Source organism: Setaria italica, chromosome VII (genome assembly GCF_000263155.2).
Source record: "Setaria italica strain Yugu1 chromosome VII, Setaria_italica_v2.0, whole genome shotgun sequence".
Classification (NCBI taxonomy): domain Eukaryota; kingdom Viridiplantae; phylum Streptophyta; class Magnoliopsida; order Poales; family Poaceae; genus Setaria; species Setaria italica.
In genome coordinates, this window is record NC_028456.1 from 35678185 (window position 1) to 35691616 (window position 13432).

A 13432-nucleotide genomic window follows, 5' to 3' on the forward strand; every position below is an offset into this window, starting at 1 on the left:
TTAGAAACATAAATGTACCAAATGCAGCAAAGCTCATGCTTATAACCTTTGATTTTATATCTGAATTGAATCGGCAATGTTTCTTGATGAATTTAATGTAGACAGCTAGGCTGTGATGATAAGAAATGTGAATTGGTACATATAAAATCTGAAATAATCAGCATCCGGTAAGCAGATGAATAATGGCCAAAAACTTTTGAATCTGCAAGTGTTAATAATCCTTTGAGCCTTTTTGATCAGCAGAGTGGGAGGTCCGGTGGAGGCGCCTCCAGAGACTGCAGCTCCCCAACGCCGTCCTCCACGAGGAACGCCATGGCGAGCCCCCAGGTGATGTGCACGTCCAGATGGCAGTGCATCAGCCACACCCCCGGGTTGTCCGCCACGAACCGGATCACCGCCCACCCGTTCACCGGCACGCCCACCGTGTTCCTCATCGGCGGGTCGTCCAGGTTGAACTTGGCGGTGTCGGTGGCGGCGTCGAAGTTGCCGAATCCCTCGGCGAGGATGTAGAAGTCGTAGCCGTGGATGTGGATGGGGTGGTTCTCGCCGGCGAAGATGTTGGTGCCCTGCAGCACCAGCTGCACGGCGGCGCCGTACTTGAGCCTGTACACCTTCGTGCCCGGCGCCGGCTGCCACAGCGCGCGGCTCACGTTCTGCGCCGTGTAGTCGAACTGCACCGGCGGGTTCGCCGGGAAGTCGTCGGTGAACACGCCCTGCTGGACCTGGGCGCCGCCGTAGTGCGCCTGCAGGATGGACACGGTGGACGGCAGCACGAAGGAGACGTTGTTCATGCTCGCCGCGAACCGCGTGTTGTTGGGCCCGCCGCACTTCTGGCCACTCGAGCAGTTGAACAGCCCGACGCCCACGGTGAAGAAGAGGTTCTCGTCGATGCGGGATGGGAGCTCCGCCTTGCGAAGGCCTCGCAGGCTCGTCGTGAACGTCGTCGCCGTCGCCGTGTCGTTGTACGCCGGGAGCGTCGGCATGGCGGGGCTGCTGCTGCTGCTGCTGCCGCTGGAGGAGGAGTAGTCGAAGATGGCGGTGGTGGTGGTGTTGTCGAAGGGGACGCCCTGGGCGCTGGCGTAGGCGCGGGCGGCGAGGTAGTACCGGCCGGGCGGCTGGTCGAAGGTGACGAGGACGTCTGTGGTCTGGCCGGGGGCGATCATGAGCACCGACGTGGAGTAGGGCTTGGTGTAGGAGGCGTCGGCGCCGACGACGGTCATGGTGTGGCCGGCGAGGGAGACGAAGAGCTCCGTGTTGAGTGCGGCGTTGATGAAGCGCAGCAGGTTCGTCTCGCCGGACTTCACCGGGAACGTGGTCGTGTCCTTGGACGAGCACCTGTAGAGGTCGCCGGGCTGGCCGTTGACGGTGAGGGCGTCGGAGATGTTGGGCGCCGCGCCGGTGCGGGTGGCCGTGCGGACCACGTCGATGGGGTTCATGTCCCACCATTCCCCTGCACCCACGTTCCCATGAACCACACAGTTTTAATCACGAAGCAAAAACATGTGTACACGTTCAGTCACTACCGGAAACTGGGTGTAGGCCGAGTGCAAGTATGTTTGCTGAGTGCATTCCATCGGGCACTCGACAAACATTGTGCAGTGCATTAACTAGTTTGTTATGTTGAATTCTTTGCGAAAGTTGAAATGCAATCGGTCGAGATGACCGGGCAGTGCATTAATTACCTCTCCGGAATTTTGCTAAACCAATTTTATTAAGGATTCATGTAGCTTTATTACCCTTTTCAAACATTGTGGCAATCCTGATTTTGATTGACAATAGATAAGAATAAAGATTTAGAATGTGCTTAGTTTTTCCTCCTCCATGTGGTAGAAGGGGGTAGATGCATGCATGCATGTTAGGCCTATTGTGGAATGTGGGCCTATTGTGCAACACAGCCAGCCCAAAGAAAAGCAGCAGCCTAATGATGCAATTTTGATTATGCAGCTTGAAAAAGTTGTACATGATAAACAAAATTAAGACCTATGTGTATATTAGTTTAGTATATATACGTACAGAGCTCTTTTAGTTCAGTGTATATACGTACAGAGCTCTTCTGGTTCCGAAGGAGAGACAACTCTGAAGCCGTTTGCCTTTCGGAATGCTTCAGAGGCAAGCATAAAACCTCTTTTTCTTTCTTTTTCTTTTTTGCCTTGGCAGCTGATGAACTTAGTGGTGATTATCGATAGGAAATGTACCAACATTAGCATAGGCAAGATGATCAGAGATTCAGACCTGTCCGTATTAGTCCTAATTAACAGTGTGCATTGATCTAGTGAACCAGCAGTACGTTGTTCTGTTCCTCCCAGGGAACACAGCTTTGGTGTACGAGAGTTGTTGGACCCACAAGTCGGTTGCATGGTTCATGAGTGTGTTGACTCTCACGCACCTAGCTAGCTAGACCTAGCTAAGCTAATGATTAAGCAAGCAGCTGGTATCAGCAGCCAACAACTAACAGAATGATAACACTGACTAACATGCGGGAAAAGAGAAAAAGGAAATGCTAATCATCTCTATTTTCTTCTATATTCTCTCTGGCCCACACCACACTTGCAAAATCTTACCTGGCCAATCAAAGTAGCTTCCACAAGCTTAGTAGGTTAGTCGGTGGGAGATACCATGGGTGTTGCACACTTTTCGGTAGCTAGCTAGGTTGAAGCCTGATTATTTTTTTTTCTCAACTCGAATTCAGGGCATACTCCTTGCCAACATTAAAGCTACGATATTTAGGACAAGCTAATTAGTTAAAAAAAATGAACCAACTAGTTTATCATGACATCGTATATTTAAGAACGCAGATAGTACTAGCTGTGTCGATCGAGTTTTTACTTGTTAGTTTGGGGGAAGAAATGAGAGTGAGGGTACATTTGTGCAAGAGTTTTGACCTGTGTGTGTATATGCGATTATTGGACATGAGCATACATACACAGCAACTAGTGAAATGAGTAGCATAGTCGGCCGAGCTACCGTGTAGTAGTTCATGATGCATGAGTATTATACATTGTGCATGTGTAAAAAATTTACAATAGATGTGAGATGGGTGTACATGCTGCCATGCAAATGCAGTAAAAATTCAGTAGCGGCACAGCACCAATGATGGCCATCATGTCCAGCATATCAATGGCGGTCTAGCTACTAGGATGATGATCAAGTATGGTAACGTATTGACCCTCCAAGAAAGTTGAAATGCAAGGTAGTATAATTGAAAACGACGTACTCGTACGTACCTAGCAGGATGGGGATCTCCCCGGCGGGAGGCTTGCCGCCGCCGGCGACTGCGTTGAAGGGGTATGCGGTAACGCCGGCGCGGGGCCTGATGATGAGGGCGCCGTGGACGGTGGCGCGGAGCCATGAGCTGTGGGCGTGCCACCACAGTGTGCCTTCCTGCCCGGCGACGGTGAAGCGGTAGGTGTAGCTCTGCCCCGGCCGTATGGGGCACTGCGTCACGAACTCGGGGCCGTCGGACCATCCCGTCCTCATCTGCCGCACGCCGTGCCAGTGCACCGTCACGTTGTAGCTGCCGCGGTTGATGACCCGGACGATGAGGGAGTCGCCCTCGCTGATCTCCACCGCCGGCCCCGGGAACTGCCCGTTCACCGTCATGATGCTGTGCTCCCGGCACAGCCGCGTCACCGACGCCTCCTGGATCTGCATGCGTCATGCATGGCAATTAGGCATGGGGCTGCTGGAACTAGCTAACAGTAATTAACATGATGATCGATTATGTCATATTAATTGTCAGAGAGATCGATTACCACAAACTCATGGTACTGCTCCTTGGCGATGGTCGGCTGTATCATCAGGGAGGAGCAGAGGAGAAGAGCAAGGGCGGTGGTGAAGAGCAGCGAGGAGGAGTAGGACGACGACGACATGCTGCTTGACCTTGACATGCCGACAGCTGCTTGCATTCTTTCTGCTGTAACCAGCAACTCTGGATGGATGCCAGGTAGTTTGCTGCCTAACTCTTGCAATGCAAGACCTCAGAATTGCTTATGCAAGCTGCAGGCGACCGAGCTCTGTTTATATAGGAGCAGGAGCAGGAGCAGGTGGAGGAGGGGCCAAACAGAGATCCTGGCTACCATGCAGCTACAAAGTCGTAGACAGCGGTGGTTTTCTGGTTAGGTCCTCAAGCGATCCTGTTGTTGGCGAACGAATGCATGCATGGGCATGGCCTCATCTTTTGACACTCCCATCTGCTTTCACTTTCTTCTTTGAAAAATAACTGCTTTCTCTTTCTGACCTTGAGTTGTGTCATGCATGCATGTCCGTTATTCAACAACGTGCATGCCACTGACACTAACAAGCACACTGACTCCAGTTTGGTACACCCACTAGCTGCTGCACTGTGTGTGCTTCCATTTCAACCTCAGGAAACAGATCGACTTGTCTTAGTGATGGTAACTTGCATTGGCCAACTCGATCTCATCCTTTTTGCTCAGCTAATACTACCTAGTATTGTCAAGGAACATTTTGTTTTCCACTGCTAATTCAATTATTAATTGCCTGCTCATGCCTCCATCGCAAGTCTAGTATATTTTCCTCTGCATATGAAGATGAAGATCCGTCCTCAAAGGGCAGCTGAAGCATCATAATAACACAGCTTTCCAAGCAGTAACGAATGCGTGTGGTCTTGTATCATTTGTAAGCTCTTTTCCGGGAACGAAACACTCTATCATCTAGTGTTGCATACTTGCATCATACATAATCTTTTGGCAAGGTGACTCCTGTGATCATGCTTCCATTATCACGAGTTTAGTTCCTCCTCTCCTCTGGAAATCCTCAAGGGCAGACTCAAACATCATCATGATAAGATAGAACCTAGCTTCCAAGATCAATGAGTGTGGCATATATTGGTCGGCAGACCTTATCCTACAAAGGACATCCTCTGTCATCTAACGTTGCATCGTCATGGATTGGCTTCAATGTTCACACTTTGCGCATATCCATATGACATGCATATTTGTGTACATGGATGAGAACTTGTCACCATCGATGGAACTTGATCACTTGATAGCTGAATCAGATCCAAAACCAACACGCATCAACTTTACCATTTGGAATTTTATCCAATATATCTCAAATCAAATGTGATAGGCTAAGTACTTCAATGTTTATATTTAAAGATGAAGCAGAGAAATTAAAGCAGCCGGCCTCATGTTCGTTTGTTAATCAGGCAGAGCTCCAAAAGCCAAATGCTTAGGCATGCTTTAAATTAAAAGCAGATTCATGGTCAGCAGTATGTTTTCAGCATTTCAATTCACCAGAAATACTAATAAATAAACATGACATCCTAACTAAGGACCATATATAGAGCTGCCTGCAACTTGCATTTTAGCATCAATTACCATTTTGCATCACATGCTTCTTTATCTCAAATTATGCTCATGAGCATGCATGTTCCATTAGGAGAATCATTATGCATGAATTAAGGAATCATAGCCAGTGGGGCCACTAGTCCCGCAAATGTTTCCACTTGGAAAAAAGGATCCTTAGCTTTTGCTTCCTTTTTGTTAGTACCAAAGACTTCATTCCTAATTCTATTCCTGCATCAACTTTTTTCACATCCCAAATCCCTTGAAACCATGAGGTCACTAACAACTTTCTCCTGTGCTTTTTTGACTGTCATATCTCTTCGTATCCACTCTTTCCGAGAATATGACTAACTGAATCTTTACTTTGGCACGGGTTGTTCATCTTGCACTACTGCCAAATTTTACATGGAAGTATAACTACACTGTCACCATAACGACATTTAAAGTTCTATGCTCTGCAAGGATCAAAAGTGCATCACTTCATCTAGATTGTCTCCTTTCTGTTGCTTGCACCACTGAACCACAAGTAATTAAGATGCGGCGTATACTAGCCTGAACTTGTCATGTGATATAGAGATCGAACGTGTCGAGAGTAGTAAATTTGCTTCATTGATCATACCTGTACTACTATATCTTAACTATAGATGGATTTTCAGTACAAATTTAGACTTGTGGGTAATCAGAATTCAGAACCAAACTTATTTTTAAGAGTCAAGCAGTGCTAGGAGCTTTTGCTCTTCAGTAAAAGGAAAACAAATTATTGTTCAAACATATTTTTTTTCGTGAATACGCAGGAGAGCTGCGTATCTTTCGATTAAGAAGAAGATTATTGTTCAAACGTATATTTTTGGCAGACTTTGAAACTGTAAAGTTGTCAAATACTTTGTTGCATCAAATGATTCATGTCCATGAGCTGTGGTTGGCAAAAGTACAACATGAAGCGTGCTGTGCTGTGTGCTAAGTGCTAACCACCACATACTGTTCATGGATTCAGTAGGCAAGTACCCGATCTGTTCTAGCTTCAGACGGTTTCTTGCAATTCAAGGCAGTCTAAAGTCAAATGGAAAGAAGAGCAAGAATCTTGAGGAGGAAGGGAAGAAACACAATTTGGCATAAAAGGGGGAGATTTGCTTGGTGGCAAGGGGCTCAAATAAATATTTTATAATGCAAGGCTGGGATGTAGCTCGATGCTAATTTGGAGGCATCTAACAACTCTTGTGCTCCACTACTTGTCCTTGAAAAACTGAAAAGATGTTTCACATGCTGATGTGCAAGCATACCAGCCCCCAACTAGCTTCCATCTACAATTTTTTTAATTAAAAAGGAACTTATTTCATGGCATGGGATGGTTACTTCTCGGATAAAGCTCAAGACTGAGATACGATTTCTCATGTTTTTGAGTTTTATTACTGCTGGAATGACCAAGCTTAATTCTGAACTCTGTTGGCAATGCAATGAAGGTTTGACATGTGAGACAAATCTCAAATAAACAAAGAAAATGTCGGAACACAAATGCCCACAGTCCCAGTGAAATAATGCTAGTGATTAGTCGAAACACCTGAAAACTTACTATAATGAGTTGCATGCATGTTTAGCATGAAGTAGGGAGCCAAAGAGATGGTGCAGTTGTGCAACCAACAAGCTGATTGTGACCGCATCGCAGTCACTCCACTGCAACCAGCAACGAGCTGATTGTGCCATGCATTTGAGAGTACTACTAATTAAGCAAAAGGTAACCTTTGTGAACCTTTTAAATTGGAAATAATTGAAGCAAAAGAATCCTTAAGTAGCATTGGTGGATAGGTTGTTTAAGTTGACCGGTGTGCTCAAGATCAGACAGCTCTAACAACCCAACTTGTGCGATTTGACAAAACGGATCTAGATTGCCGTGTGTCTGAGTTTCTTCTGTCCGTCAATCTCGGCCTGAACACGGCACCTCAAAGGAAGAAAAGCTTGCTGCACCGTTTTTTTTCTTTGCTTTCGTCTGGCGATGTCATTCCTGTGACCAAAGGCCTGTTTGCGTTGGTGTGATCACAAAAATGGTGTTGCAACACAACACGAAGCAGTGCCAATCAGTTGTTCCTCAGTGACCGTTGTGTCGTTTTGTCGGCATGCATGTCTTGTAGTTAGCAGGAGCTTTCTGTTTGTGGCACCCCGAAGTACCCCACCTGTTATTTCTAGGCATCACTTTGAACTCTGTACTGCTGAAATCTGCTGGAACACATCCACTGTTGGACAGCATGAACAAAGACAGTATGAAAAATTCAGTAACTGTTCATCATCATGATCCTCATGATGGACAAGGTAATCAAATAAATAAAATATGCATCATTATAGCAGTAGTATTTATCCTCTTTCCCATCCTAGTTCCTAGGCTGCTACATACAGCCGCTGATTCTAGTGCGAGTGCAAATAATATTTGCCTATACAAACTGAAAATTACCTAGTAAACACAAAACTAAGGGGTGATCCGACATTCCGATCACCCCCAGTGGTAGAAGTAGAAGTAATACTTCAGGATCAAACGAATCAAAGAATCCTTAGATATCTCTTTTCTAGCTAATAAACCATTGCTTTTCTTCTCGCGATTCTCGGCTGTTGAAGCGCGCTCGTGCTGCTGCTGCTGCTACTCATCTTCTCCTGCTGCTGAAGCCGCCGGCACATGCGCGCCGGCACCTTCCTCGCTCGGCCCGGCGCCGCCATCCGACCCCGGCCTGATCTGCTCGAGCTGCCGCAGCACCTCCCGGGCCTCGGGCCTTACCGACGGCGCCGGGTCCACGCAGTGCAGCGCCAGCTTCAGCGTGTCCATCAGCTCGTCGCCGACGGGCCCCACGGCGGCGTCGCGCATCAGCTCCAGGTCGAATACCTCGCTGGTCCATTCCTCCTTCACGATGGACGCCACCCACTGCGGCAGGTCCATGCCGTTCGTGCTCTCCGCGGGGTTCTTGCCTGTCAGCAGCTCCAGGATGATCACGCCCAGGCTGTACACGTCCGTCTTCGCGTTCGCCTTCTTCAGCTTTGACAGCTCTGGCGCGCGGTACCCCAGGGCGCCTGCCGCCGCCAGCACGTTCGAGTTCGCCGCAGTCGTCATGAGACGGGACAGGCCGAAGTCGGAGATCTTGGGGTTGCATTGCTCGTCGAGGACGACGTTGCTGGCGGTCAGGTTGCCGTGCACGATGCTCATGTCGTCGTGGAGGTAGGCGAGGCCACGGGCTGTGCCCTTGGCGATTGTCATCCTTGTCGCCCAGTCCACCGTCGTGTTGGGTGCGCGAGCTGCATCAATACATTCATCAGGAAACGTCTAGAGTCAGTTCAGAGTTTCAGTTTCAGCATGTGTTAAAAAAGTGCAGAGTTTCAGCTCAAAAGCATACTAAGATGTGGAAGGAATATGTAGCTGGCAGCAGATTTATCAAGAGATTTCATAAAAGAAAGTTTAATAATGCTGATAAAGTAGTACCGGATATCTAATTCATCAACTGGTTAAGCTCAATTTCAATTGTTAGGCCCAATTGTTAGCATACTCTGTTTCAGTGCAGCTTCAGATTTCAGATCACAATTGTTGTAGAGTTTCAGTTCAGAAGTTTCTGAACACTGAAAAATCCTAAGCTGGGAACAGAATTATCAACAGATTTGAAATAGTAACAATGTAGTTGAGACAACAAATTCCAATCCTTTACTTGGACAACACATGCTAATTCATCACTTGTTCCACTAAAAGTTGCACAAGGTGCTAGTTTGTTTTCACTGTCACTGAACCTAACACTAGCAGTTCGTGCATGCTACTGAACTATTCTGCATTGGTTATGAACAAGTTAAGGTCTAAACTGAATTTACTCTTATAAATCAAAAGCAGCTGCATTTCAAAATTTGCAACTCTAAGTTGAACCTGCTAACAGAAATACAGTTGTATCAATCTTTGCAACGTCTGAATCTGTAAATGTTCAGACTTCAGAACATGCCTTTGCTAAAACATACTAGCAGTTAACAAGCTACAGGAGAGGTCGCATGCCAATTCACTAATACATTAATACTGCAAAATTCCCTGTCAATTGACAGTATTCCTACCATTTGTCCTACGAATAAGGAATTTGCTATCAACTAGGATTTCTCATCCATATACGAATGCAAAAATTAATAATGCTGAACAGGACACGAGAACAGAGCAAGAGTGAAGAAACGAAGTCTGACCGTGCAAGAATGAGGAGAGGTTGCCCTTGGGCATGTAATCGAAGACGAGGAGCTTTTCGCCCTTGGGCCCCAGGTAGTAGGCCATGAGCGCCAGCAGGTTGGGGTGGCGGATCCTGCCGAGCACCGCCGCTTCGGCCTCGAACTCCTTGTGGCCCTTGGTGATCTTCTCCCTGAGCCTCTTGACGGCCACCAGGCTGCCGTCCTCCAGCGTGGCCTTGTACACCGTGCCGTAGGTGCTCTTCCCCAAGATCTCCGCCGTGGCGCACAGCAGGTCGTCCGCCGTGAACGCCAGCGGCCCGTCGAAGTGCACGAGCTTGCCGCCCACGTCGCCGCCGGACTCCACCTCCGCCGCGCCAGACCCTGGCTTCTCGCCGCGCCCGGCCGCCGCGGCGCCGGCGGCATCCTTGGCCGCCTGCTTCCCGCTCCTTGCTGCAGTTGTGCTGCTGGAAGACGACCTCTTCCTTGTGAGGAAGCAGAGCAGGAGGCAGCAGAGGAGCAGCAGGATGAGGAGACCGATGACGATCCCGGCGATGATGAGTATGAGCTCCTTGGTGCTGAACTTGCGGCGGCCGCGCGCCTCCTCGGCGGGTGAAGATGGCGCCGGGGATGGGGACGCTGGGCAGGGCGTGGAAGCAGAGTAGCCGCAGAGCAGGATGTTCCCGGTGAAGGCGGGCTCCCCGAACTTGTTGGCGAGTGATGCCGGCACGGCGCCGGAGAGGTTGTTGTAGGAGACGTTGAAGGACTGTAGCGTGGCGGTGAGGTTGTCGAGGCTCGGCGGGATCTCGCCGCTGAGGTCGTTGCTGGAGAGGTCGAGCGCCTTGAGGTCGGCGAGGGAGCCGAGCTCGGCGGGGATGGTGCCGTTGAGCTTGCTGTTCCCTGCGAGGTCGAGGTGCTGCAGCTTGGCGAGCTTTGTGAGGGACTCGGGAATGGGCCCGTCGAGGGAGTTTTGCGCGAGGCTGAGGAAGACGAGCTGGTAGCTCCCGGTGATGGAGTCCTTGTTGAGGAGGAGCTTGGAAGGCGACTTGGTGGAGCCTGCGAAGGCGTCGGGGATTGGGCCGGAGAGGTTGTTGTAGGAGAGGTCGAGGAAGAGGAGCGAGGCGGAGGCGACGACCTCCGCGGGGATGTCAGCAGAGAGCGCGTTGCGGCTGAGGTTGAGGCGGATGAGCTTGGTGGAGTTGGCGATGGCGGGCGGGACGGCGCCGGTGAGGCGGTTGTTGCTGGCGTCGAATGACTGGAGCGCGACGCATCCTCCGATGGACGCGGGGACGGCGCCGGAGAAGCGGTTGTTGAAGAGGTAGACGCCGCGGAGGTCGGGGAGGAATCCGAGGGAGGCGGGGATGGGCCCCGCGATGGCGTTGTCGTGGAGGCTGAGCCTGCGGAGGCGGGTGAGCTGGCCGAGGCCGCGCTGGGAGAGGGTGCCCCCGAGCCCCCGCCAGGGGAGCGTGATGGCGACGACGCTGCCGAGGACGCACTTGATGCCGGCCCAGGCGCCGGAGCAGGCGGTGAGGCCGGAGTCGTTCCAGGAGCGGAGGAAGCCGTAGGGGTCGGCGAGGTCGTGGCGGATGGCCTGCAGGCCCTGGTAGTCGGCCTGGGAGATGACGACGCCGTCGCCCGCGGGGTGGTGGCCACGAGCGGCGGCGGGCGGTGGAGCGAGCAGGAGGAGGAGCGCGGCGCAGCAGCAGCGGAGGAGGAGCAGGAGGCGCGGCGGCGGCAGCATTGTGGGCTGTTGATGAGGAAGAGGAGGAGGAGGAGGAAGAAGAAGAGCAGTAGAGATTGCTGCCTCTCCTCCCCTGCAATCTCCGTGGGTGTGTTGATGAATGGGTGGCGCAACGGCTAGTAGCAGTGGGCCAGGCCAGGCGGTTTAATTATTTTTGTAACGGCTAGTTCCTTCCCATCCGACATTCCGACCCAGTTGTTGTTTTTGTTTGGGACTGCAGGCCCACCCACTTGGTTATTATTCTAGGCCCAACAAAGGCCCTAAGGTAATTAATAGCCCAACAACAAAAGAAGTAGCTGAAGCGAGTCCCTTCTGTTTGGCAATTGGCATGCAGCAGCTACTTCATCTACAATCTAGCTTCGATTCGGACATTTTTATGCGGCTGAGGACCGAATCGAATGGATTGCTAGCTAGCATTGTGGTTTTCCATAATGCTGCTGCATGATTTTCAATCCTGATCTGAATGGATTGCAGTTGCAGGTATCTCTGTGTGGATTGGTTTGCGAGCTCAAATCTGTTCAGCAGGAATTAGATGTATTGTAGTTTTTGACTGCTTTTGATCAATGGTCTGTCTTGTGTCTTCTTTAGGTGGTTAGGAAAAATTGTTTTAAGTTTCCGACTGCAGTGCATCAATCTACCAATGCTTGAGGGCGAGACCATGCAAGTGCACATGGTTAAATAAAATAGGACAACAAATATCAAACAAATAAATTATTTGGCGTACATATGCTTAATGGCAACATACAATAAACCTCCATAACATTATTACTATTACATCTGTTTTCCTTTGCAAATGAGTACTGAAAATCCTCTGAAGAAAAGAAACAGCTTCAGAACTGGAGTGCACCAAATAGAATCCCCTGAACTCAGGCAAGTAAATCGGTGCCGTCGCCCTGGATGCAGATGCGGAGACAGTCCACAGCAGTACGCGGGCCTAACGGACAATAGTGCCAAGGTTCTTTGCTTCCATCTGCAACATTGTACTCCCAGGTCTCCATGCCACAATCAACCCCAGGATAGATGGTGTTAGGAGTGGCAGAGGGAAAGGCATCTGCCGCCGATACAGAGATTGCACGGCTCATGCCCATGAACACGGCGCGCCTGTTTAAGCCCTTGACCGGGATCAGGATGCCGGCGTCCAAATCCACTCTGTAAACCTCGTAGTTCCTCTCGTACGTGCCGTCATAACTTTCATCATCATCATTTTCGTGATCTTGATCATATTCATAGTATTGCAGCGTTCGGTGCACCAACAGCAACTCACCGCCGTTGTCCACCAGGTGAAGGCTGTCGCTCATCACGTTGAAATAAAATGACTTTCCGCTCAGCAACCATGAGCAGCCGGGGTGGTTGCTGCTGATCTGAACTGAAGTTCATCACCATGACACCCCAGGAGGAGACACAGTAGAAGCGGCCTGCGAAAGGCAAAGTTGAATACATGTGTGTGTTGGGGTCGAGTGTGTCGGTGTCGTCGACCGGAGTCCAGCTCCCATCACCAGGTTTAGCAACGGCGAGAACTCTGGGGTCGCAGAAGCTAACTGCCACTTTGGACCCGTCAGCAACGAGGCCAGTGCCATACAGACATGCAGTAGAAGTCGTTTTCCCAGTTCAATGCCGCGATGCCGAGCTCGATAGTCCTTGGGACTCAGTAGACCAGTCACCGGCGGGAGGTCGGTGAGCTGGCATGTGAGCGGGTTGAGCAGGCGGATGACCAGGGTGGGCTCATGGAGCAGCAGCAGGAGGCCCTCGGGGGTGAGCGCGAGCAACGTGTGCCCGGCGAGCTCCGGGAGGTCCGTCCGGATGCACTCGCTGGTGGAGGTGTTAAGGAAGCGGTGGCAGCGGGAGCCGGCGTGGGCATTGTCGAGCATGATCCACCGCCGGGGGAGCATGATCCAAGCGCTTGGCCCCCCAAGAGGGGGCCAGCCCAAAATGTACGCACCTATTTTTAGTGTGGGGTGGTGGTGGTGGCAGGGAGCGGCCGGAAGGAGCACCACCGGAGCGCGCGCGCTTCGCCCCCCAAGAGGAGTATTTTCGCTTCGCTCCCCGTGATTGGATCGAGCAGGGGCGTCGCGAATCCCGCCTGAAGGGGATCTGGGCTCCAGCCAGCCGGTTCCACCGGCGGACGGGGATCTCCATCTGACTGCGCCGCCGCCGCCAGGAACCGCCAGGAACTCGAAAAATCGGTGGGTTCCCTGCTTGTTATATCAGCCAAGACGGG

General features: G+C 50.7%; 4 protein-coding genes across 5 annotated transcripts; all 4 read right to left on the minus strand.

The window, feature by feature from the left end:
- Positions 1-36: 36 nt before the first annotated feature.
- On the minus strand, positions 37-4003 carry LOC101764270 (laccase-23-like). 2 transcript variants are annotated; one of them, XM_004977554.2, is made up of 3 exons: positions 3753-4003; positions 3225-3645; positions 37-1450 (listed from the first exon to the last, which is right to left on the minus strand). In XM_004977554.2, the coding sequence occupies exons 1-3, from the start codon at positions 3903-3905 to the stop codon at positions 237-239; spliced, it is 1788 nt and encodes a 595-aa protein (XP_004977611.1). In that variant the 5' UTR covers positions 3906-4003; the 3' UTR covers positions 37-236. The 2 variants fall into 2 exon arrangements, with proteins under 2 accessions (XP_004977611.1, XP_022684433.1); XM_022828698.1 differs by lacking the exons at positions 3225-3645; positions 3753-4003 and adding an exon at positions 2045-3210.
- Positions 4004-7572: 3569 nt separating this feature from the next.
- On the minus strand, positions 7573-11266 carry LOC101763870 (probable leucine-rich repeat receptor-like protein kinase IMK3). The gene is made up of 2 exons (XM_014805526.2): positions 9498-11266; positions 7573-8582 (listed from the first exon to the last, which is right to left on the minus strand). The coding sequence occupies exons 1-2, from the start codon at positions 11212-11214 to the stop codon at positions 7936-7938; spliced, it is 2364 nt and encodes a 787-aa protein (XP_014661012.2). The 5' UTR covers positions 11215-11266; the 3' UTR covers positions 7573-7935.
- Positions 11267-11888: 622 nt separating this feature from the next.
- Positions 11889-12547, minus strand: LOC101765096. The gene has a single exon (XM_004977556.3). It carries the CDS (start codon positions 12510-12512, stop codon positions 12081-12083), a length of 432 nt encoding a protein of 143 aa, XP_004977613.3. The 5' UTR covers positions 12513-12547; the 3' UTR covers positions 11889-12080.
- A 7-nt stretch (positions 12548-12554) lies between these two features.
- Positions 12555-13412, minus strand: LOC111258011. The gene has a single exon (XM_022828699.1). The coding sequence runs from the start codon at positions 13101-13103 to the stop codon at positions 12591-12593; it is 513 nt and encodes a 170-aa protein (XP_022684434.1). The 5' UTR covers positions 13104-13412; the 3' UTR covers positions 12555-12590.
- Positions 13413-13432: the final 20 nt, after the last annotated feature.